The 24,416-nt window shown below is 46.2% G+C and overlaps 1 protein-coding gene across 2 annotated transcripts in view; it reads right to left on the minus strand.

Moving 5' to 3' along the window:
* LAMA3 (laminin subunit alpha 3) overlaps positions 1–24,416 on the minus strand; it is a 257,005-nt gene that overhangs the window by 198,559 nt on the left and 34,030 nt on the right. For both annotated transcript variants that reach the window (XM_008261146.4, XM_051851337.2), the window contains exons 3-5: positions 3,408–3,525; positions 2,277–2,395; positions 999–1,169 (exon numbers count right to left, since the gene is read on the minus strand). In XM_008261146.4, the coding sequence (XP_008259368.2) occupies positions 999–1,169; positions 2,277–2,395; positions 3,408–3,525 (408 nt within the window). The remainder of the gene's footprint in view (positions 1–998; positions 1,170–2,276; positions 2,396–3,407; positions 3,526–24,416) is intronic.

A 24,416-nucleotide genomic window follows, 5' to 3' on the forward strand; every position in this document is an offset into this window, starting at 1 on the left:
CAGGGGCTCACAGGGAGCAAAGGGAGCGGATAATGCAGAAGATGGGCCCCCTCCCCCAGGGCAAAGCTTGGCCTTCCTGGAGACTGCTCAGAATCATAGCAGCACTTGAACTTCCTCCCTCCCTCCATTTCCCAGCTCGCTGACATCACCTAAAGAAAAAGCCACACTCTGTAGGCTGGCCCTGCCCTTGGCCCTGGGGCTGAACTGTGAAGGCTGTTCCCATAGACCCTATGGCTCTTGGACTTCTGCTGGATTTGGCCTCAAGAAGCCCCTGGCAGGGGCTCAGAGGGTGGGAGAAGAGTGAGTTCAGTGACATTATCTGCGGCATCCTTCTATGCCTGGGACACAGAGGGCCCTGTCCTGACACCTGAGAGTGACAGGTGTGCAGGGAGGGCGTCCCCCTCAGCAGGGGGCGCTGTTCCTCCCCTACTTTAGCTGCAAAACCTTGCTCAGCCTCCTCACGGCTAGGTAGGGCAGCAAGGTGGCCAGATCTTGCCGATGGAGATGACTTTCATAGAGTTTCTCTATGCCCGGCCCTCCCTTGTCTGCTGACCCGGTGCGGGGTTAGGGGATGGGAGGGAGGGTCGGGGTTGGGGAGGTATCCAGAGGAGGACTCCCAGAACCTTGGGGTGGCTGAACCACTACACAGAAAAAAACCTGGTTCCCTGAATGACTACATGGAGCCAGTCTTGTGTTTACTGTGTTAAGCCTCTGAGATCTGAGGATGGTTAGCTACAGCCGTAGGTAGCCCATCTAGACAAAGACGAGGCTGGCGATAATCCTTTGCCTTTCATCTTCTGGGAATAGAAGGCTTTTGCTTCAAGCAGCCAACCTCCTAATTAATTATGTCTAGCATTTTAGATAGAACAAGTCCCGTGCCTACACTCTTGCTGGCTATAAAGGTTACTTGAAAGAGTTCAAGGCAATTTGTCTGGTGAGCACAGAAAGTAACAAAACATCGTAGGTGGCGCGCTGGGCGCGGAGGGGCCACCACTCACCCGCCGCGTGACGGTCGGATCCCGCTGGGCTTTGGAGATGAGGTGACCCAGGAGGGTGTTGGTGCGGAGGAAACGCAGGCGGATGTTTGTGGCCTGGGTAAACTCCCGCAGCGTGGGAGAGAAAGTAAAATTTTTGGCACCTGGACGACCGTTTATCAGGGAGACCACGACCTAAAATAAGGCATACACACACACACACACACAGAGGAAAGAGGAGGGGGAAAGATCTTTTATCAAAATGCAGCAGCAAGTCTCCAAAGATCACTCCGGTGCCTCCAAGCGTGGGGTACTGCAGACCTGGGGTGTTTGCAGGTGGTCTCAGACCTTGTCTGTGTCCACAGCCATCCCTGCCTGCTCCGTCTTCCCTCCCACATCCTGGCTCTGAGTTCTGGCAGCTTGGCTCTGGAGCACGGGCTCCCGGAGGGTATCCCTTCCTTGTCAAGCCCGTGTTGTGCTGGTGTCACTGTGGGGCCATCAAAGAGCCCACATACAAGGGCCTAAGGGGCCTGCTTTGTCAAGCTGCATCAAAGAAACAGCGCTAGAATCATCCAGATGTCGCAATGCTGGCGAGAAGGAGCTCTCTGGATACGGAGTTGACAGACATGAAGGGGCAGTGGGAAAAGAATCTACACAGAAGCAGAGTGACGTGAAGTCCATGTGTCCGCCGTGGCTGCTCAGGTGGGACCTCACTGCTGATGGAGACAGAGGCGGACACCTTGATGGAAGTCTATCTGAGACTCATTCGTATTCATTACGGCCACACAAGTTCCGTGCAATTCTCTGACCTTCCCCCCTCTCTGCTTGTCCACCTCCTCCACCAATAACCAGGCTGCCTTTGCCCAGGCCCAGTGCAATCCGAAAGAGACCGATGCCGCCCGCCCCCAAGGCTGACGGGGACTGGTGATTAGTGCTGCCATCTGCTTCTCACCCCTCACCCTTTCTGGGGGTCATGTGTGGAGAGGTGAGCGCCATCATCTCTTCAGGTACCAGGGACCCATGTTCTAAATATCCCACCAGAACGGAGAAGTTAAAACCTGGGCCTGGCCTCCTGAATCCTGGCATCCCAGGGAGAATTCAAGACCCCACGCAGAATTCCCAACCCGACCCAACCTGGGAGCCCTCGGTGTGACTGCTTTATGCTCTAGCCTCAAGTGCTGCTTTCCGTCTTGCTCTGTGTGAGAGCTCTCGGAATCTGCAAGTTTCACATCAGGAATAGTTGGGTGTCTTCATGTTCATGTCTGAGTCTTTTCTCTCGCGGGCCCCCCCAAGCCTACTCACCTCACCGTTTTCCAGAGGCACGATCCGGGAATATTCAGTAGTACAGAGTACATCGTCATCCCGCGTGACAGCTGTATTGGCCTCCTTTCCAAATTGTTCCAGACAGTCTCTTTTAGAATCTAGGAAGAAAATAGATTCATATTATAAAGTTAAATATGATCACTTTATTGGAAATCACTTAAAAGGACCATGTTTCCTTAAGAAAATACACAAAAAGAAAAAGAACAGACAAGCATGTGAAAAATTTTAGACAGATGCTGAGAATGAAGTTTCCAGCCCATAAAAGAAAATACCAAGTCATCCCAGGCCACTCGGCCACCAGCAGCAATGTTGGAGATGCAGTGCTAACCCCCCTCATTAAGCAAATTTACCCTCTAAGGAGCCTTTGTGGAAGAGCCCAAGGCCAATGCCATTCAAAGCGAAATTCCTGTCCACCTTGGTTCATCAGAGTTCCAAGACCCTGACATTCTTCTTTTGTGAAGATAGCAAGAGTCACAGTAGGAAATGCAGAAGATGGAACTTAGCTCCTAATCCTACATAATGAAACAAGGACTGGGGGTAGGTGTTGTGGTGCAGCAGGTTGAACTGTCACTTGGTACACCTGCATCCCATATTGACATGCCTGGGATCAAGTCCCACCTCTGATTCCAATCCAGCTCTCTACTAATGTACCCGGGAGGCAGCACGTAATGTTGCAAGTACCTGGGCCCCTGCCACCTACGTGGAAATCTCACATGGAGCTCCTGGCTCTTGGTTTCAGCCTGGCCCAGTCTTGGCTGTTGAAGGCATTTGGGAAACCTCTGAACTGAAAATCTGTCTCTCCCTGTCACTCTGCCTTTTGAATAAATAAGTAAACAAAACTGGTTTAAAAAAAAAAAAAAAAAAAAAAAACAAAGAAAAGCATTGGAGTTTTGGGCCAGTGCTGGCACACTGCTCTCCCCCTGGTAGTTCTGTATCCTTGGGATGACTGAGCACATCCTTGAGCAATGGACATGTTCTGAGAGTAATCCGGAGGTTAGAATTGACCCTAACTAGCAACAATCGGAATCTAATTTTCTAATTAAATCCACGGTCTTGATCTGTTGCAAATAACTAAAGCCCCTCAGTGATGTGGCAGGCAAGACTACTTACGAGCAAAAAACTGCCAAGGTGAGTATGTGCTTCCAAAGTCTACAGATCTTTCCAAGACCCAGAGATCAGGGCGAGGAGAATTTGCAAATTTGATTAAAACATAGGCCACCTGGAAGAGCTGATGAAGCAAAAGAGACACCGTTAGTAAAGTCACAGCAGCGACAGGTTCCGCCATCTCGGTATGACACCGATTCCCGAGGCAACACATCCAGCCCCAGCCCCTCTCCCGAGATCCATAGCTTTTCTTTTTTTAAATTTATTTTAATTTAATTTTATTTATTGGAAAGGCAGAGAGACAGAGATAGTTCTTTTATCCACTGGTTCACTTCCCAAATGCCCACAACAGTTGGGGTTGGGCCAGGTTGATGCCTGGAGCTGGGAATTTAGTCTGGGTCTCCCACGTGGGTGGCCAGCACCCCAAGTACTTGAGCCATCATGATGCTGCCTCCTAGGGTCTGTATTAGCAGGAACCCGGAATCAGCAATGGAGCCAAGACTCAAACCCAGGCACTCTGATGAGGGACTTAGGCAACCTAAGCAGCATCTTCAATGTTAGGCTAAAGATCTACCCCATATCCTATTTCTGTTGACTAGACATCTCTACCTGGGTGCTCTCAAGTTTATCACATTGAAAATCAAAAGCACTGGGCTGACACTGTGGCATAGAAGGTTAAGTCTCTGCCTGCAATGCCAGCATCCCATATGGTAGCTGTTCCACTTCTGATCCAGCTCCCTGCTAATGTGCCTGGGAAGGCAGTAGAAGATAGCCCAAGTGCTTGGGTCCCTGTACCCATGTGGGAGACCCAAAAGAAGCTCCTGGCTTCAGCCTAGCCCTGCACTGGCCATTGCAGCTATTTGGGGGAGTGAACCAGTGGATGGAAGATCTCTTTTTCTTCTCTCCTTCTCTTTCTGACTTTCAGATCAATAAATAAAATCTTAAAAAAAAAAAACACACACACATCATCGCTCTTTATCCACCAAATATCCACCATCTTTGTCACACCGTAACCAATATGCCCCTGAATTTCAGCCCTCCTACATAGCATCTTGAATTCAACACATACAGACAAGTCTAAAGGCAAGCAATGGTCACCACGTGCTGACCCTTCCAAGGCCAAGAGCCAACATTACAGCACAGAGCATCTCCCGGGGCTGTCAGAACCACCAGCTCCAGGTGCTGGAGAGACCACAGCTACACGACCAAGGCCTGAGCCGCGGCAGGGTGGGCTAGTGACACCTCCTTCCCTGCACTTCCTCCACCTTTCCCTTTGTCCCAATGCCCTCTGCTTCTTGACTGCTGTTCACACTCCCATCACTCCTCTTCCCACGTCATGGATGATGTAAAGGTACAGAAGTGGGCTGTGGTCCAGCATTCCTCACCGCCCACTCCTGTGCTCCGAGGCGCCTGCCCTGTGCACCTCAGGGCTCCTTGCAGTTCATCCCCACCCCGTTCCCTGGAAACTCATCTGGCTTGAACAACCCTGAGATTGGATGCTTCCTAGTGGGGGCCTAGTAGCACAAGGAACACAGGTGTGAAACAAGTCTATGTTAGCATGTTAGTGAGCAAGGGTTACCCCCTCCTCCAAAGCCCCGGGACCCCTAGGTGCATCTCAGAGGGACCAGAGAGACGAGGACAGCCGACCTGCCTGGCAAGCCCTCGAGCAAGGAGCTTGGGGTCGAGGGGGGGAGGGTAACTCAGACCCTGAGGGACTCTTTGCTTCCCTGGAAAGTAACAAAGAATGGAGTTTCACCTTGTTTCATACACACCAGTACATGGTAAGAGTCATACTTACAAAAAAAAAAAAATAATAAGTCTGAGTACACTAACCAATGCAAACATTCCAAACTCCAAACTGGAAGCCATAATCCCCAGAACAGCATTTCTCAAACTTTTTGATCTCAGGACTCCTTAGACTTTTAAAAATTACCAAGGGCCCCAGGGGACCACATTGTGGCTCAGTGAGTTAAGCTGCCCCTCCACTATCGATCCAACTCCTGCTGATGTGCCTGGGAAGGCAGCAGAGGATGGCCTGAGTGCTTGGGTCCCTGACACCCACGTGGGAGACCAAGATGGGGTTCCAGGCTCCTGGCATCAGCCTGGCCCAGTCCTGGCTATTGTGGCCTTTTGGGGAGTGAACGAGTGCATGGAAGATCTCTCTCTCTCTGCCTTTCAAATAAAGTCTTTAAAAAAAAATCACCAAGGAGCCCAAAAAGCTTTTATTTACATGATACGAGTAGGTACAATATTAAAAATTAAAGCTAAAAATTTAAATATATTAAATCCACCACATGTTAACATAAGTGTCATACTCATTTTTATTAAAAGCTGTATTTTCTGAAAGCAAATGTTTTCAAAAGAATAGTAGCTTTATATATTTGCAAATCCCTTTAAATGGCTGGCCAAGCAGAAGACAGTTGATTCTCACATCTGCTTCTGCACTCAGGCCCCCATGACAAGTTCTGGTTGAAGTCTTTGGAGAAGATCTGGCCTCATGAAGTTCTGCAAGGAGGAAATGGAGAACCTCAAAACTTGCGAACCCCCTGGAAGGTCAGGGGCTCTTCACCATACTTGGAGAAGCCCCGCTGTCAGTACAGGGGCTGATGTTGTAGTTGGAGAAGCCCCTTTCCTCACTTGTCTGAGGAGGGAAAAACCATCACACCAATTACTGAAAACCGCAGTTCGGCCAGTTCTGCCCCAAACACTTGTTCCTTTGATCTCAACAAGAGCACTTACCTGGATTCAGACAAATGCTCCCAGACTGTCTACAAACACCTGGGCAAATGATCCAACTCATGAAGAAAAACTAAGTAGGAATTACAGGGTGCTCGGAACACCATAGGCAACACCTAGGGGTGGGTGTGAGGATTTCCAAAAGACATATATCATGATTATGTGGGGAAAGAGTTTAGAGGAAAGCCAAGAACTCCTGTTTGGGAAATCAGAAAAAACTATGTTTTTCTCTTAAAAGTTTACATCTGAGTTCTCATCAAAGGAAAACCACTTTCCGGTACATGGATACGATGCACTACAGATGAGATGTATTTGAATACAGAAATCCTTCAAAGTAGCTTCACCCCTTCCACCAGGTTCCCGCAATCAGAGCACGCCCCCCACGCAAACCTACCTCATAGACGTGATTTGTCGCTCCCCCTCTTCGTGGAGGAATGACACTAAGCCCTGCCTAGGCTTCATATCCGAGTCACGGCACCATTATGTCGCTCCCCCTCTTCGTGGAGGAACGACACAAGACCCTGCGCTGTTCTTTCGTCTGCTCGGCCCTCCCCGGGTTTGCTGCTGGTTCTTCCCGGGTTGGCTACTATCCCTTCCACCTCCGTGGAAGGGCAGTTCCCCCCGGCCGCATTCCCCACTTCCGCAGGGGAGCGGCACACCGCCGGCCGGCTCTTCTCGGGGGCTGCACAGGTGTTCCCCTTAGATGTTCCTGGTGCATGCCGTCTCTCTCCTCCTTTATAGTCCTCCTCCGCCAATCCTAACTCGGCTGCCCACACGCCGAGTACGCTGCTCTCCTCCAATCAGGAGCAAGTCCTACAGTTTATTAGTTGAACTGGAGGCAGCTGGGTAGAAGCTGTTTTCTCCTCTCCCAGCGCCATATTGTAGGAGAGCAGATGCATAGAATAAGTCTTAATTCCAGTAACAGTCTAGTCCAAGCTGCTCCCCACAGAGGAGAGCAGATGCATAGAATAAGTCTTAATTCCAGTAACTCAGTCTAGTCCGAGCTGCTCCCCACAGATCCCCCTTTCTTTTTATTTTTTTGGTGTTGATACGCGCCTGTCTTCGGTGTCCCGCAGCACACACTCTGCTCTACTTGCTAGAGTTGCCACAGGTTCTTACAAGTCCTATCAATCAGGCAAACCGAATCCGGGTCCTCTCTTCGCCATGTTGTGAGGAGGTTTTTAGGCGCTGATGCGTGCCTGTGTTCGGTGCCCTGCAGCGCATGCTCTGCTCTGCCTGCAGGGGGCTTACAAGCCCTATCAGGCAAACCGAATCCAAGCCTTCTCATTGCCTTATTGTGGGGGAGACTTATTAGTGTTGGTTCGTGCCTATCTTCGGTGACCTGCAGCTCATACTCTGGTCGAGCTTTGCTGGCGCTTACCGCCTTAAATCAGGCAGACCGAATCCAAGCCTCCTAATTGTTGCATTGTGGGGAAGCTTTACTGATGTTAATTCGTGCCTGTCTTCGGTGACCTGCGGCTAGCCGCCCAGGTGCTCATCGCCTCACTAATCGGGCAGACCGAATCCAAGCCTTCTAATTGGCATGTTGAGGGGAGGCCTTATTTTTCTCTATTTCTCTATCTCCGGGCATTCCTACCTCTCCCATTTTACTTCTATCTTCCAGCATTCCTATTTTTCTCACTTTACTTCTAAACTTCTGTTTCTCCTATCCCTGCGGCTTTCCGGCACCTCGCCCCGCCGGCGCCCGCCCCGCGGCGGCTTCATGGCTCTGCGCGGCTTCCCGGCGCCTCGCCCCGCCGGCGGGTTCCCAGCTCTGCGCGCACGCTCCGCGGTCTCCACGCACTTCGCGCCCGCACCACGGCCTCGCGCCAGCCCCGCGTTCCCTATTTATTCACGCCCCGTGCTCTCTCTGCACGCGGCGGCTTCCGCGAATGTTTCCGCCACCACCGGCATTCAGTCCAAGTTCCCCGGACTAACCTGGCGAATTTCAACCTGGCGGCCCACGTCTCTGGTTCCAGATCTTCGCCTCTTGCTCCCCGGGGTGACTTGAAGAATTCCAAGGTGGCTTATATCTCCGCCTCGGCCTGCACTCGCGGCTTCATCCTCCCTAACATTTTTCTCTACCCGGTATGTTTCCTTAAGTTTTCTTCCAACAATATTCCTCTCATTTCTCCTGGCTACTCCCCACAGTCCGTATCCGAGTCCAAGCCTCCTCCAGGTTTCACTTTCGCTTTCAATCTCCTAGCTTCCCCGCCATAGTCCGCATCCGAGTCTATGAAAGCTTTCACTTTCGCTTTCAATCCTAACTTTTTTCCCACAGTCCATATCCGAGTTTATGCCTAGGCTTTCAATAGCTTCTTCCGGCACCTAGGCTCTTTGCTAGTCTCTCTCTCCGGTATTTTCCCACTTCTTCCCGTTTCTTCCCTCCTAAGTTTGCTATCCGTCCTAAGTTTCCTATCCGAGTCAGGTTTCCTATCCGAGTCACGGCACCATTATGTCGCTCCCCCTCTTCGTGGAGGAACGACACTAAGCCCTGCCTAGGCTTCATATCCGAGTCACGGCACCATTATGTCGCTCCCCCTCTTCGTGGAGGAATGACACTAGACCCTGCGCTGTTCTTTCGTCTGCTCGGCCCTCCCCGGGTTTGCTGCTGGTTCTTCCCGGGTTGGCTACTATCCCTTCCACCTCCGTGGAAGGGCAGTTCCCCCCGGCCGCATTCCCCACTTCCGCAGGGGAGCGGCACACCGCCGGCCGGCTCTTCTCGGGGGCTGCACAGGTGTTCCCCTTAGATGTTCCTGGTGCATGCCGTCTCTCTCCTCCTTTATAGTCCTCCTCCGCCAATCCTAACTCGGCTGCCCACACGCCGAGTACGCTGCTCTCCTCCAATCAGGAGCAAGTCCTACAGTTTATTAGTTGAACTGGAGGCAGCTGGGTAGAAGCTGTTTTCTCCTCTCCCAGCGCCATATTGTAGGAGAGCAGATGCATAGAATAAGTCTTAATTCCAGTAACAGTCTAGTCCGAGCTGCTCCCCACAGAGGAGAGCAGATGCATAGAATAAGTCTTAATTCCAGTAACTCAGTCTAGTCCGAGCTGCTCCCCACAGTGATTCACCCATTACTGTGTTCCAGCGCCATCACGCACCGCCCAGTCTTTGATTTCAGACTCACAATTAAAAGTGGGATTTCATTCATCCCACTTTACAGATGAGAAAAGTTTGAGAGAGTGTAAGTGATGAGCCCACATCAGGCAGATATAAAAATCCTGAGCCTGTGTGTACTCACAGAGAATTAGCTGTGCCACAGGACCTAACAGGTACTGAATACTGGACCCGTTTCATCCTGGGGGCAATAAATTATCGAGACGGTCCACACATCACTATTGCCACAGATGCAAGAATCCACGGAAGGCAGCCTGGCCAGGGGAGCTTTTGTTACAATACAGCACAAGAGTGTATTTGAGTGCACTGGTTTTCCAAAGTTGCACTCTCTGCTAACAAAAATCTAAACAGAGTAATCTCAGTGGCTTAGAAGGGAGCCTCACTTTGCTCAGCTTTGTCTTGTTCCCATATCATGTGTGATCCCTCGGAACAGTGGTTGGGAACGCCTGGCACGCAGACTGCTTAAGGACTGGGAAAACGTGGTCTGGCCCTGCCTAGGCAACTGCAGATGAGACTCGAAATTTCATGAATCTCTAGCAGGTTAATTTTGAAGTGGATAATCTGGTATGGCCTGCAAGTGAGGTCATACATACCCAGATGGCCTGGGGCAGAAGGCAGGCTCCCCGCCCCTTGGAAGCTGCAGGGGAGGTAAAAGGCCCCACTGTAGCAGCAGGTAGTGACTCGCCGAGGTTATCCATGGGCCTTCAGCTGTGCTACAGCTGCCACCCAGGCCTAATTTAACAAGCCCACTAATTTCACCCACTCGTCTTCCGGCACCCATCAAGATGCCCCACTTTAAAATGTTTCTGACTATTGGCTGGCCGCCTTCTGTTTTTTGTTTTTTTTTTTCTGAATCCCTTTGCACTAGTAGACTATAAAATGGTACTTCAAAAAGTTCACAGAAGGGGCCAGTGCTATGGCGCAGCAGATTAACGCCCTGGCCTGAAATGCTGGCATCCCATAGGGGCGCCGGTTCGAGACCCAGCTGCTCTACTTCCAGTCTCACTCTCTGCTGTGGCCTGAGGAAGCAGTGGAAGATGGCCCAAATCCTCAGGCCCCTGCACCCATGTGGGAGACCTAGATGAAGCTCCTGGCTTCAGATCAGCACAGCTCCCCTGTTGAGGCCAACTGGGGAATGAAGCATCGGATGGAAGACCACCCTGCTCTGTGGATGTGGGTGTGGGTATAACTCTTTCAAATAATAAATAAATAAATTTTCATCTGTTACTAAATAACCAAGTGACCCAGGCATGTGAAAGCAACAAGTAGGGATTTCCTCTCTCCTGCTGGATAATTTAAAATTTTTATGGCTTTTAAATAGCTCCTTCTGTGGAACTTTTATCTTACTATCAGTTACCTGGGTTTACTCTTTGGCCACTAAAAATACTTCAAAGCATACATTAGTGACACTTGAGATTCCCTTTGGAAGCTCATTTATGAAACTAGAAAGCAAGGGGCTAGAGTCATTACAAATAGAACAGGAAAAGCAAAGAAATATGGATTTTCAAAGAAATGATGTTTGGGGATCAGAGATATGGGTGGGAAATGATTAAAAGGGGTTGAGCTGTAATCTTCCAGCCACGTGATTTTCTAACAAGCTAAAGAGGGCTTGACTTCCATCCATAACTGTTTATATAGAGACACAAAGCAGTCCTTTGACTAATGCTTTAATAGAGCCCATGATAACCATAAAAGGTGCAGTGCGAGGCACTTTGACTTCAAAAGACTTCCAGGTAGGCAGGGAAGACAAGACAGGACCATGTGATCCTGTTTCTCTCCCCCAGTGCTATGTTCTGAAGCCATCTATTCAGTTCAGGACCTTCTTGGATTGTATGGAAGACGTGTTCAATACAAGACATGAATGAATGAATGAATGAATGAACGAAAATTAAGACAATTTATCTGCTACTGAATTTAGTAAATGGGTACCAGTTGGCAAACACAGAGACAGAGGGGCAGTGGTTTTGCCTAGTGGTTACCATAATGCATCCGGGGCAAGTGGGCAAAGCTGTTGCCCAGGATGTCAGCATCCCAGTCAGGTGCCAGTTCATATCCCAGCTACTCCACTTCCAATCCAGCTCTCTGCTAATAGCCTGGGAAACGCAGAATCAGCAGAAGATGGCTCAAGTGTTTGGGCCCCTGCAACCCACATGGGAGGCCTAGATGAAGCTCCTGACTTCAGCCTGGCCCAGTGCTGGCCGTTGAACCAGCAGTTGGAAGACCTCTCTGTGTGTGTCTTTCCCTCTCTCTAATTCTGACTTCCAAATAAATAAATAAATCTTAAAAAAAAAAAAAACCTGCATGTGCCATCAGAGTGCCTGGATTCAGTTCCCGGCTCTGGCACTCGTAACTCCAGCACAGTCCCCTGACAGGGACCTTGGGAGAGTCAGGAGTGTCCCACAGAAGGTTCCAGTCTGGTTTACAGTCTAAATTCTATTGCAGAGTCACAAAATGTTCCACAGCCTGAATTTGTGAGTTTTCCCAGTGACAGGCATCCTTAGCCAGGTCACCGCATGGATGCCACATCCCTCTCATGTAGTCACATCACATGGCACAGGATGCCAGGTTACCCTGTTACTGATGACACTGCTGGATCACTTCCTTAGAAAGATGCTTCCCCACTGCAAGCTGCCTTTTGCCTTTGTGATTAGTAAGTAATCTATCACATGATGTTTCAAACCCTTTATTTATATTAACATTTCCATGATCTCTATGTATGAAATATAAATCCAATATCAACAATATCAACATTTCCATGATGTCTATGTATAAAATATAAATCCAAGTTATGAGAAAGTGAGACTATGGACCCAAACAATTAGGTTTACTTTGTGATTGACGCCCATTTGGAAAACCTATCCAGTGAGCTAATTTCTTTTTTATTTATCTGACAGGCAAAGTGACAGAGAGAGAGGGAGAGGGAGAGACAGAATCTTCCATCTACTGGTTCACTCACCAAATGACCACAACAGCAGGGTCTGGTCCTGGTCAAAGCCAGGAGCCAGGAACTCCATCCAGGTCTCCCATGTAGGTGCAGGAACCCAAGCACCTGGGCCATCGTCCACCGGTTTCCCAGGAACATCAGCAGGGGTTTGGATCAGAAGCAGGGCAGCCAGAACTCAAACCAGCACTCTGATATGGGATGCCAGCATTGTAAGCAGAGGCTTAACCCTCTGTGCCACAACACTGGTCCCTGGTGAGCACATTTTTAGGGATGTTTTTGATGGAGAAGGAAATTAAACTCCATTTGGGAACCTGGTTTGAAAATTTTTTTACAAACTAACAGACAATCCTCATAAAACAAAGCCAGTGATAAAAATGCAACTCAACTGACCGGATACAGGATCCTTTTAATCCTGATGCAAAGAGGATGTCTCCCAGCGGCTCAGCAGGTGCACCTCTTTCTTCTTGGTTTATCATCACCCTATGCTAGGAAACTCAGTGCCTCAGAAACTCAGAAGGACTCTGCTTGGTTTTAGTCTGTAGAAGGCCTTGGCCCCTCTTCTTGGTTCCCAGAAACACCTGCTCACCTGGAATGAGCTCACCTGGGGAGATGGATCATTTTAGAAACTTGTAGAAGTCGCTGCAGAAGCCCCTGGACCACCTCTTATCCCAGCATCTCCTTCTGAAAGGAAACCCCTTCGCTGCTGAGAAGCGCTGGCCTTTACAAGTTTCCTCTGTATTTTGCCAAGAACATCGTCATCCTGCCCCTTATTACTCTTCACCTCAGGGCCCACACCATCTCTCTCTAGGTTCCTTTTAAGCAATAAACGCTCAAGTCAGCAGGAGGCAAAGACCGGGACAAGAAAGGAGAGAAGACAGTTTCTCACTTCCTGATTTAAAATAACAAGAACTGGAGAAATAAAATCCCTAATCCAAAACTCAGTCTAAAGATTTGGGTTACCACAATAACTTGGAAAAGCTCATTGATTCATCCATTTGAAAGGCAGGCCTCAGAGATAGAGAAAGAGAAGAGGGACGGGGCGGGGGGAGAAAGAGAGAGAGAGAAGAGCGAGCGAGCGAATGAGAGAGCACTTCTACCTACTGGTTCACCCCTCAAATGCCCAAGGCTGGGCCAGGCTTGAAGCCAGGAGCCCAGAACTCAAGCAGGGTCTCCCACATGGGTGGCAGGAACCCAAGCATTGGGGCCAAAATATACATTAGCAGGAAGCAGGCTTGGAAGTAGAGGAGCCAGGACTCAAACCAGGCACTCCAATATGGGCTGCAGACATCACCAGCAGCAATTTAACCACTGCGCCTGCAATTTTACCCACCCCACAAATAACAATCTCAACAGGAAAAAAAATGAGGAGACAGGGGGATGAGGAAACACCTGCATCGAGATGCTACTGGTAAACTTAGCTCCAGAGGGACAAAGATACAGCTTGATGACCTCTACTTGTAGAGCACGATTTTCAGCCCTGTGGACTTTAACCACTGTCCCCTGAATACACTTAGGGAACCTGAGATCAAACTGTTACTCAGGTGCATTTTATCCACAATTTTCAATTTACAAATAGATTTGGGGATGATTATAAACAAGCTGAAGTCTACTGGAATCCAAGAACTCTGAGGTTAATTTCTTAATTGACATTTGACTCACACACTGAACTGATGAGCACCCTAAGAACCTGTTTGATAAATGACTCATAAAAAGGAAAAGGATGTGTTTTTTGTGTTCCTCCAAGGGAAAGTGATTTAATTAGCTGGACTTCCATAACAAAAAAACAAGTTATCTAAATCTATTTTGAATCTGTTTCTGTTTTTGAGATGAAACAACTCCCCAAAAGATACTGATTTCTCTAAATGACTTACACCAGGGCAAGCTTCAATAAAATATTTCTCAGTGATGATAATTTGTCCTATTCAGATTCCAACTGATTTCATTTCCATTTTCTATAAACAGGTTCTTATCCATAATGCTCCAGTCTTCTCTTAGCCAATAGTTCCATCTGAAGAGTCCTGGGGGGCGGGGCTGGTGCTGGTGCTGTGGTGCAGTGGGTGAATCCTCTGCTTGAGGCATAGGCATACCATATGGGCACCTGTTCTAGTCCCGGATGCTCCACTTCCAATTCAGCTCCCTGCTAATGCACTTCGGAAGCAGCAGAAGATGGCCCAAATCCTTGGGCCCCTGTACCCACGTGGGAGACCTGGAGACCTGGATGAAGCTCTTGGCTCCTGGCTTTAACCTGGCCCAGCCCTAGCATTCACAACCATTTGGGGAGTGAACCAGCAGATGCAGGCCAGGTCAGGGCCTGCACTTGACCTTGATGAGGTCAATGCTGGTAGTTAACCAAAACCCCCAAAACAGTACTCATTTACTTATTTATGAAACTGAGAGCAGCTCAAAGTTGCTCTCACCATGATGAACGGGTACACCCCCAGCTGAACTCCCAGCTCTGGGTCTGGACGGTAGAACTCCCTTGTGTTGCAGAGGCTCCCACCTAAATGCTCTGGCTCATGCAAGGAGCCCCAGCAGGTGTCCTGCCTGGCAGGATGACAGTGGAAAAGAGCGATGCCCTTGGTGCGAGGGGTCCCAGCAGAACAGGATGAGGGCAGTCGGCTGAGTAGGGGTGCAGAGTACAGGTAGACTCCACACTTCACAGACAACAGGACTGGGCTGAGCTTCCCCAAGCCTCAGTGACTTGATTTCACTGTGAGGCTGAGGGCAGGGACTAAAGCTTTCCCTAGAAGAGACAGGAAGTATATTAAGAGCCAGGGACATGGGCAGAGTGGCCAGCAGATCCACACAGGAGGTGTGGGTTAAGTAGGGAAACAGCCCTGGGAGAACTGGTTTCAGGCACAGCTGGCAGATGGGTGTGGGAGCCCCACATTCACCCCCTGCCCACTGGCAGAGAAGGGGACTGATAAGCATGCATTTTTCCATGCCAGCAAGAACCATCCCCTGATGGAATACTGTCCCCTACCTCTTAGGCAATGGAAGACAGCAGTGAGCAGCCACTGTGGGGCTCCACGTGCCTGGGGCTCTCTGATTCCCTGATGAGGGACATTGCTGGAGGATCTGCGCTCACACCAAAGACTGCACAGATCCTTGTTGTGATTCTTGGGGCAGCAGTGACAAATATTGTACACTGAGGCTAGCACCCAGGCACTGGTCTTCTTTGAGAAAAGGATGAATGAAACTATATCAACAGAGCAGAACAAACTTTCCCTCTGATATAAAAAAAAAGAGATTTATCACACCCAACCTGGCTATCACCTTGGACACTCCCTTCACCCTGGAGCACTGAACAGAGCTCCCTGCCACACCCATCACATGCCTCTGGGTATTCACTGAAAAAGCAGACACTCCACTAGGCCACAGAGGAATATTCCGAAGATAAAAGCCATCTCAGGGATAAAAAAAAAAGAAACCAACAAGTATCTCTACAAATGCCAAACAATAAATGCAGCAATTCAAAAAACAACAATAAGGAAGACAACATGATGCCCCCAAAAGAACACAACACTTCAATACTAGAATGTGAAGATAAAGAGACTGAAGAAATGCCAGAAATGAGATTCAAAAAATTGATCATAGGATTACTTAGAAGTAATCAGAAGAAAATCCACAAACTATTGAAATCTATACATGACATGAAAGAAAATCTCTGCCATGAAACTGAGATCTTAAAGAGAAATCAAAATGAAACCCCGGAAAAGAAGAATTCAGTAGAACAAATGAAGAATGTGGTGGAATATCTTAACAACAGACTCAGTGAAGCAGAAGAAAGAATACCCAAGTTAGAAGACAAATCTCTGCAAATTTTACAGTCAGACCAAAAACAAGAAGAAATTAGAAAACTAAAAAACACTGTTGGAGATCTACAGAATACTATCAAACAACCCAAAATATGGGTCTTAGGAGTTCCTGAAGGTGTGGAAAGAGAGAATGGATTAGAAGGCCCTCTTTAGTGAAACAATTACACAAAACTTCCCTAATTTGGAGAAAAAAAGGGACATCCAAGTCCAGGAAGCACATAGAACTCCTAATAGACACAACCAGAAAAGATCTTCACAACACATTGTAGTTAAACTCTCCACGGTAAAACATTAAGAAAAGATTCTTTTTTTTTTTTTTAATTAATTAATTTATTTGAAAGGCACACAGAGAGATAAGGAGAGAGAGAGAGAGAGAGAGAGAGAGAGAGAGAGAGAGAGGAGAGAGAGAGGGATCTTCCATCCACTGGTTAACTCCCCAGATGGCTGCAATGGCCGGAGCTATGCCAATCTGAAGCCAGGAGCCAGGAGCTTCTTCTGGGTCTCCCATGTGGGTGTGGGGCACAAGGACTTGGGCCATCTTTACTGCTTTCCCAGGCCATAGCAGAGAGTTGGATTGGAAGTGGAGCAGCTGGAACTCAAACTGGTGCACATTTGGGATGCCAGCACTGCAGGCAGCAGTTTTACCCACTATGCAACAGAGCAGGCCCCAAGAAGATTCTTTTTTTTTTTTTTTTTTTGACAGGCAGAGTGGACAGTGAGAGAGAGACAGAGAGAAAGGTCTTCCTTTTGCCGTTGGTTCACTCTCCAGTGGCCACCGCGGCCAGCGCGCTGCGGCCGCGCGTCACGCTGATCCGAAGCCAGGAGCCAGGTGCTTCTCCTGGTTTCCCATGCGGGTGCAGGGCCCAAGTACTTGGGCCATCCTCCACTGCACTCCTGGGCCATAGCAGAGAGCTGGACAGAAAGAGGAGCGACTGGGACAGAATCCTGCGCCCCGACTGGGACTAGAACCTGGTGTGCTGGCGCTGCAGGCAGAGGATTAGCCTACTGAGCTGCAGCACCAACCCCAAGAAGATTCTAAAACATGCATGAGAGAAGTGCCAGATTACTTTCAGAGGATCTCCAATTAGACTCACAGCTGACTTCTCATCAGAAACCCTACAGGCTAGGAGAGAATGGTGAGATACATTCCAAGTCTTAAGAGAAAAAACTGTGAACTCAGAATACCGTACCCTGCAAACCTCTCATTTATGAATGAAGGTGAAATAAAGACATCTCATAACAAACAGAAATTGAAAGAATTTGTCACCACTCAACCAGCCTTACAAAGGATGCTTAAGGATGTGCTATACACAGAAACCCAGCAACATGAGCATCACTACAAAAGAAGGTGAAAGCAGAAAATCTCCCAGTAAAAGTACAAAGAAAATCTAAAGTAAAAAATAGGAATATTTATTTTAAAATGGCAGGGCAAAGTCATTACTTATCAATAGTCACCTTGAATGTAAATGGCCTCAACTCTCCACTGAAAAGACATAGACTGGCTGAATGGATTAAAAAACAAAACCCATCTATTTGCTGCCTACAAGAAACACACCTCAACAACAAAGATTGAAACTGAAAGGATGGAAAAAGATATCCCATTATCCCATGCTCTCAGAAACCAAAAAATAACAGGTGTAGCCATCCTAATATTAGAAAAAGTTGACTTTAACACAAAAACTGTTAAAAGAGACATAGAAGGGAACTATATAATGATTAAGGGATCAGGGGCCAGCACCATGGCACAGTGGGTTAACCCTCCGCCTACAGTGCCGGCATCCCGTGTGGGCACCATTTCTAATCCCGGCTGCTCCTCTTCCAATCTAGTTCTCTGCTGTGGCCTGGGAAAACAGTGGAAGATGGCCCAACTTCTTGGGCCCCTGCACCCACATGGAGGACCGGGAAGAAGCACCTGGCTTCGGATCAGCACAGCTCCAGCCATTGTAGCCATTTGGGGGAGTGAACCAGCAGGTGGAGGACCTTTCTCTCTGTCTCTCCCTCTCACAGTCTGTAACTCTGCCTCTCAAGTAAATAAACAAAATCTTTAAAAAATGATTAAGGGATCAATTCACAAGAAATATGTGAATATTATAAATGTATATGCACTGAATTACAGGACAATTGTCTATGTAAAAGAAATCTAAAGATCTAAAGGGAGACATAGGCTCCAATAGAGTAGTAATGGGGAACGTCAATACCCCACATTCAGCAATGGACAGATCAACCAGACAGAAAATTAGCAATGAAACAACAGAGTTAATCGACACTACAGACCAAATGGACCTAACAAACATCTACAGAACTTTCCATCCTACAGTCACATAAAAAAAAAAATTGAAACCAAAAAAAAAAATACAAAAGATCAACAAAATAAGAGCTGTTTTGTTGAAAAAATAAACAAAGTTGACACACCATTGGCCCAACTAACCAAAAAGAGAGAAAACTCAAATCAGTAAAATGAGAAATGAAAAAGGAAATGTAACAACAGACACCACAGAAATAAAAAGGATCATCAGAAATTACTACAAAGAGCTGTATGCCAACAAATCAGGAAACCTAGAAGAAAGGGACAGATTCCTGCACACATACAACCTACCTACATTGAGCCATGAAGACATAGAAAACCTAAACAGACAATAACCAAGACAGAAATTGAATCAGTAATAAAGATCCTCCCAATAAAGAAGGACTGGATGGCTTCATTGCTGAGTTTCTACCAGACATTTAAGAAAAAACTAACTCTACTTCTTCTTAAGTTATTCAAAACAATTGAAAAGGAGGGAACTCTCCCAAATTCTTTCTATGAAACCAGCATCACCTTAATTCCTAAAGCTGAAAAAGATACAACAGATAAAGAGAACTGCAGACCAATTTTCCTAATGAACATAGACACAAAAATCCTCAACAAAATACTAACCACTTGAATCCAACAGAACAACAGAAAGATCATTCATTTGGACCAAGTGGGATTTATCCTGGTATGCAAGGGTGGTTCAACATTCACAGATCAATCAATGTGATATATCATATTAACAAACTGAATAACAAGAAACATATGATTATCTCAATAGATATAGAAGAAGCATTTGATAAAATACAATGCCCTTTCATGATGAAAATTTGAAGCAAATTGGTTATAGAAAGAGCACTCATCAATATAATCAAGGGAATTTGTGACAAACCCATGGCCAGAATCCTATTGCATGAGGAAAAGTTGGAACCATTTGCACTGAGATCCAGAACCAGACTAGGATGCTCACTTTCACCACTGCTATTAAATATAGTCCTGGAAGTTTTAGCCAGAGCCATTAGGCAAGAAAAAGAAATCAAAGGGATACAAATTGGGAAGTAGGAAGTCAAACTATTCCTATTTGCTGATGACATGATTCTATATATAGGGGATCCAAAAGACTCCACTAATAGACTATTGGAACTCATTGAAGAGTTTGTTAAAGGAGCAGGGTATGTAATCAATACACAAAAATCAACAGCTTTTGTATACACAGATAATGCCACAACTGAGAAAGAAGTTCTAAGATCAATCCCATCACAATAGCTACAGAAAAATCAAATATCTGGGAATATATTTAACCAAGATGTCAAAGGTTTCTACAATGAGAATTATAAAACATTAAAGAAAAAAAATAGAAGAAGACACAAAAATGGAAAAATCTTCCATGTTCATAGATTGAAAGAATCAATATCATCAAAATGTCCATACTACTGAAAGTAATTTACAAATTCAATGCAATATCAATCAAAATACCAAGGACATTCTTCTCAGATATAGAAAAAAATACTTAAATTCATATGGAAATGCAGGAGACTACAAATAGTTAAAGCAATCTTATACAACAAAAACAAAGCTGGAGGCATCACAATACCAGACTATATAACATACTACAGGGCAGCTATAATCAAAACAGCCTGGTACTGGTACAAAATAGACGGATAGATCAATGGAACAGAACAGAAATGCCAGAAATCAATCCATGCATCTACAGCCAACTTACCTTTGACAAAGGAGCTAAAATCAATCCCTGGAGCAAAGACAGTCTCTTCAACAAATGGTGCTGGGAAAACTGAATCTCCACCTGCAGAAGTATGAAGCAAGATCCCTACCTAAAACCTTATACAAAAATCTACTCAAAATGGATTAAAGACCTAAATCTATGACTCGATGCAATAAAATTATTAGAGAACATTGGGGAAACTCTGCAAGACATTGGAATAGGAAAGACTTTTTCGGAAAAGGCCCCAGAGGCACAGGTTATCAAAGCCAAAATTGACAAATGGGATTACATCAAATTGAGAAGCTTCTGTATTGCAAAAGAAACATTAAGGAAAGTGAAGAGGCAAACAACATAATGGGAGAAATTATTTGCAAACTATGTAACTGATAAAGGATCAATAACCAGAATATATAAAGAGATCAAGAAATTCCACAACAAAACAAACAATCCAATTAAGCAATGGGCAAAGGACTTAAACAGGCATTTTTCAAAAGAAGAAATCCAAATGGCCAACAGACATACATGAAAAAATGCTCAGGATCACTAGCCATCAGGAAAATGCAAATCAAAATCACTTTACACCAATTAGAATGGCTTTCATACAGAAATCAAGAAACAACAAATGCCGGCGAGGATGTGGAGGAAAAGGTACCCTAATCTACTGTTGAAAGACAGTATGGAAGACAGTATGGAGATACCTCAGATCTGAATATAGACCTACTTTATGACCTAGCCATCCCACTTCTGGGAATTTACTCAAAGGAAATGAAATCAGCGTATGAAAGAGTTATCTGTACTCCCATGATTATTTCAGCTCAATTCACAATAGCTAAGAGATATGGAATCAACCCAAATGCCCATCACCTGAAGACTGGATAAAGATATTATGGGATAAGTACACCATGGAATACTACACAGCAGTAAAACACACACACACACACACACACAATCTGGTCATTTGGAACAAAATGGATGAGGCTAGAAAACATCACACTTAGTGAAATCAGCCAGTCCTGAAAGGACAAATGCCATATGTTCTCTTTGACCTGTGATACCTAATAGGGTACCTAAAAGGTAATCCCTAGAAGTGAAATTGACACTTTGAGAAGCAAGGACTTTGAACAACCCTAGTCTCGACTGTTGAGGAGCAATTTTTTACCCCATACTAGTTGTTGAACTCTTTATTTAACATAGAGCTAATCATATGTGTATAAAATTAATTGAAAATCGATCTTAGTTAAAAATAAGAATGGGAATAGGAGAGGGAGGAGGAAAAGAGCTGGAAGAGTGGGTGGGAAAGTGTGTATGGTGGAAAGAATCACCATGTTCCTAAAGTTGTAATTATGAAATAAAATAAATTTTTTTAAAAAAGGAACAATACTTTGTTTTCTCCTACAGGAACCTGATTATGAGTATATGTTTAGTCAATGTAGACCCTGCCTTAAAACACTGTCCTTTTAGTGGTTTGTAGGAAGCCTACTCTACATCCTAAAAGGACGCCATGCCAACAGCTGCCAAACTGTCTTACAGAAAGCCAGCTCCACTTTGGCTGCCAGTGGAGCACATGTTTCCCCCACACCATGACCAAAGACCATGCCATACCATTGTTTGGGGAACAGAATCTTTTAAAAAAAAAGATTTATTTATTTATTTATTTGAGAGGCAGAGTTAGAGAGAGAAAGAGGGAAACAGAGAGAGAGAGAGAGAGAGAGAGAGAGAGAGAGATCTTCCATCTGCTGCTTCACTCCCCAAATGGCTAGAACTGGGCCAATCTGATGCCAGGAGCTAGGAGCTTCTTCTATCTCCCCCATTGGTGCAGGGGCAAAAGGACTTGGGCCATCTTCCACTGCTTTCTCAGGCCATAGCAGATCATAGTTAGATCAGAAGAGGAGCAGCCAGAACATGAATCAGTGCCCATATGGGATGCTGGTGCCACAGGCAGAGGCTTAACCTACTATGCCACAGTCCTGGCCCCAATAAAAGCTCCTAACAAAAGGAGAAATCATGGTTAGGAAGAGGTGCAACGTGATGGGAAGGGGCCTCTTGAAAGAATGGCTCAGGACATTGTGGGTCGTGATAGGAAGGCCTAGCAGAAATCCTATTGTATATTTAGAAACAAGCCTACTCTCCACTATCAACACACATTATTGTCCTAAGTCACTGGGAACATTTAGGAACAAAAAAAGGTACATGGCAGTGAAACAATACAATAGCTAAGAGGTCTTGTAATTAAATGATGTATTTGCTCTTGGGGGACAAAAAATGTCAAATCCATTCTATTAGGAATCAGCTGAATCAAAGCAGGTTCTTTGTCCATCACGTACTGTGAAAGGAACATTGTCAGCTGGCACACATGTCTGCTTTTGATGCTTGGTCATTCTGCTTACTGTTGAGCTCCTATGACACAGTCCACTGGGAAAGAAGCAAACTTTAAAATAAGTGAAGACCAGCTATGAAGCTTGGGTGTTTTCCACAGAATTGTACTACAGTTCTGGAAATGAGTTGGAGGTATCTGACATATACAATAATACATATTTCTAAAGGAATAGACAAATATTTCAGGCTTAGGATAACCTTAAGGTAAGGTAAAATATGTTTGTTCCAAGCCAAAGCAAAACATATGACTGAGATGAAAAGAGTAACCGTGTTTTACTGTTTGGTCAACTTGTGCCTTATATTTATCTACGTCTCATTTTGTTAAAGAAAAAGGATGGGGAAAGGTGTAAGGCAATGTGTAAGGATGCAAAAAAAAAAAAAAAAAAAAAAAAAAAAAAAAAAACCACAGAAGTTTGAAATGATCAGGAGCCAAAAATAGCAGAACAAAAGGAAAACTGGGGCCTATGTTGTGGCGTACCAAGTAAAGCTGTTGCCTGTGATGCCGGTTCATGTCCCAGCTGTTCCACTTTATCCTGCTCCCTGCTAATGGCCTGGGAAAGCAACAATGAATGGCTCAAGTTCTTGGGCTCCTGCACCTGTGTGGGAGACCCAACTAAACTCCTGGCTCCTGGCTTTGACCTGGCCCAGCCCCAGCCATTGCAGCCATTTGGAGAGTGAACCAGAAGATGGAAGATCTCACTCTGTCTCTCCCTTTTTCTCTGTAACTCTACCTTTCAAATAAATAAATAAATCCTTTAAAAAAAAGATATAGATAGGTGTAAAATGCATACGCACATGCACACACTCAAAAATATGCGCACACACACACGAATGCACACACATGCACTCATATTGTATGTATTTTTCTAAACTTCCATTTAGCCACCTCCTCAATAATTTCCTTTCATTCTTTCAGAGATGACAATGAGGAGTATTGGTCAATTTCAACCAGTAGAAAAGCATCCTTTGGTGGCCGGCATTGTGATGCAGTGGATTAAGCCACCATCTGCCATGCCTGAATCCCATATGAGCACTAGTTCAAGTCCCAGCTGCTCCACTTCTGATCCAGTTCCATGCTAATGTGTCTGGGAAGTCAACAGAAGATGCACAAGTCCTTGGACACCTACCACCCATATGGGAGACCCAGATGAAGCTCCTGGCTCCTGGCTTGGGTCTGCCCCAGTCCTGGCTGTTACAGCCATTTAGGGAGTGAACCAGTAGATGCAAAACTAACTTACTTACTTTCTTTCTTTCTTCCTTCCTTCCTTCCTTCCTTCCTTTCTTCCTTTCTTCCTTTCTTCCTTTCCTTTCCTTTTCCTTCCTTCCTTCTTCATTCTCTCTCCCTCTCCCTCCCGCTCCCTTTCCCCCCTCCTTCTTCCCTCTCCCTCTCCTCTCTCACCTCTCCACTCTCCCCTCTCCCCTGTCTTTCAAATAAATCTTTTTTTTTTTAAAGAGCATCCTTTGCAAGTCAGGGAGTGAGGTGCCTCTCAGAGCTCCAGCAGGAGACAAGTACCCAACAAGAATAAAGTGACTGGGGAAGAGTTTAATACAGCAGCAATTTATAAAGGAGCGGGCAGGGGAAGGGAGCCTTCTCATGATGGTGAAGCACCTTTCCCGCCCCAGGCCTGTGAGGGAAAAAGAAAGAGCAGATGCAGGAGGAGCCAAGACCCCGGTTATAACTGAGATGCTGCAAGCCCTGGGCCATCAAGAACTGGGGGAACGGACACACAGCCTTGCTGTCCTCCATTCTCACCACCTGTGCATACCAAACCCTGTAACTGTCAGGGTAAGGTCAGTGCCTGATCAGAAAAGCATGGAAAGTGGATGGAGGGGTGCTGGCACTGTGGCATAGCGGCTAAAGCTGCACCTGTGGCACTGGCATCCCATATGGCTACCTGTTTGAGTCCCAGCTGCTCTGCTTTCTTCTTTTTTTAAGATTTATTTATTTATTTGAAAGTCAGAGTTATACACACACACACACACACACACACACACACACACACAGAGAGA

This window comes from Oryctolagus cuniculus, chromosome 10, assembly GCF_964237555.1.
Source record: "Oryctolagus cuniculus chromosome 10, mOryCun1.1, whole genome shotgun sequence".
Taxonomy (NCBI): domain Eukaryota; kingdom Metazoa; phylum Chordata; class Mammalia; order Lagomorpha; family Leporidae; genus Oryctolagus; species Oryctolagus cuniculus.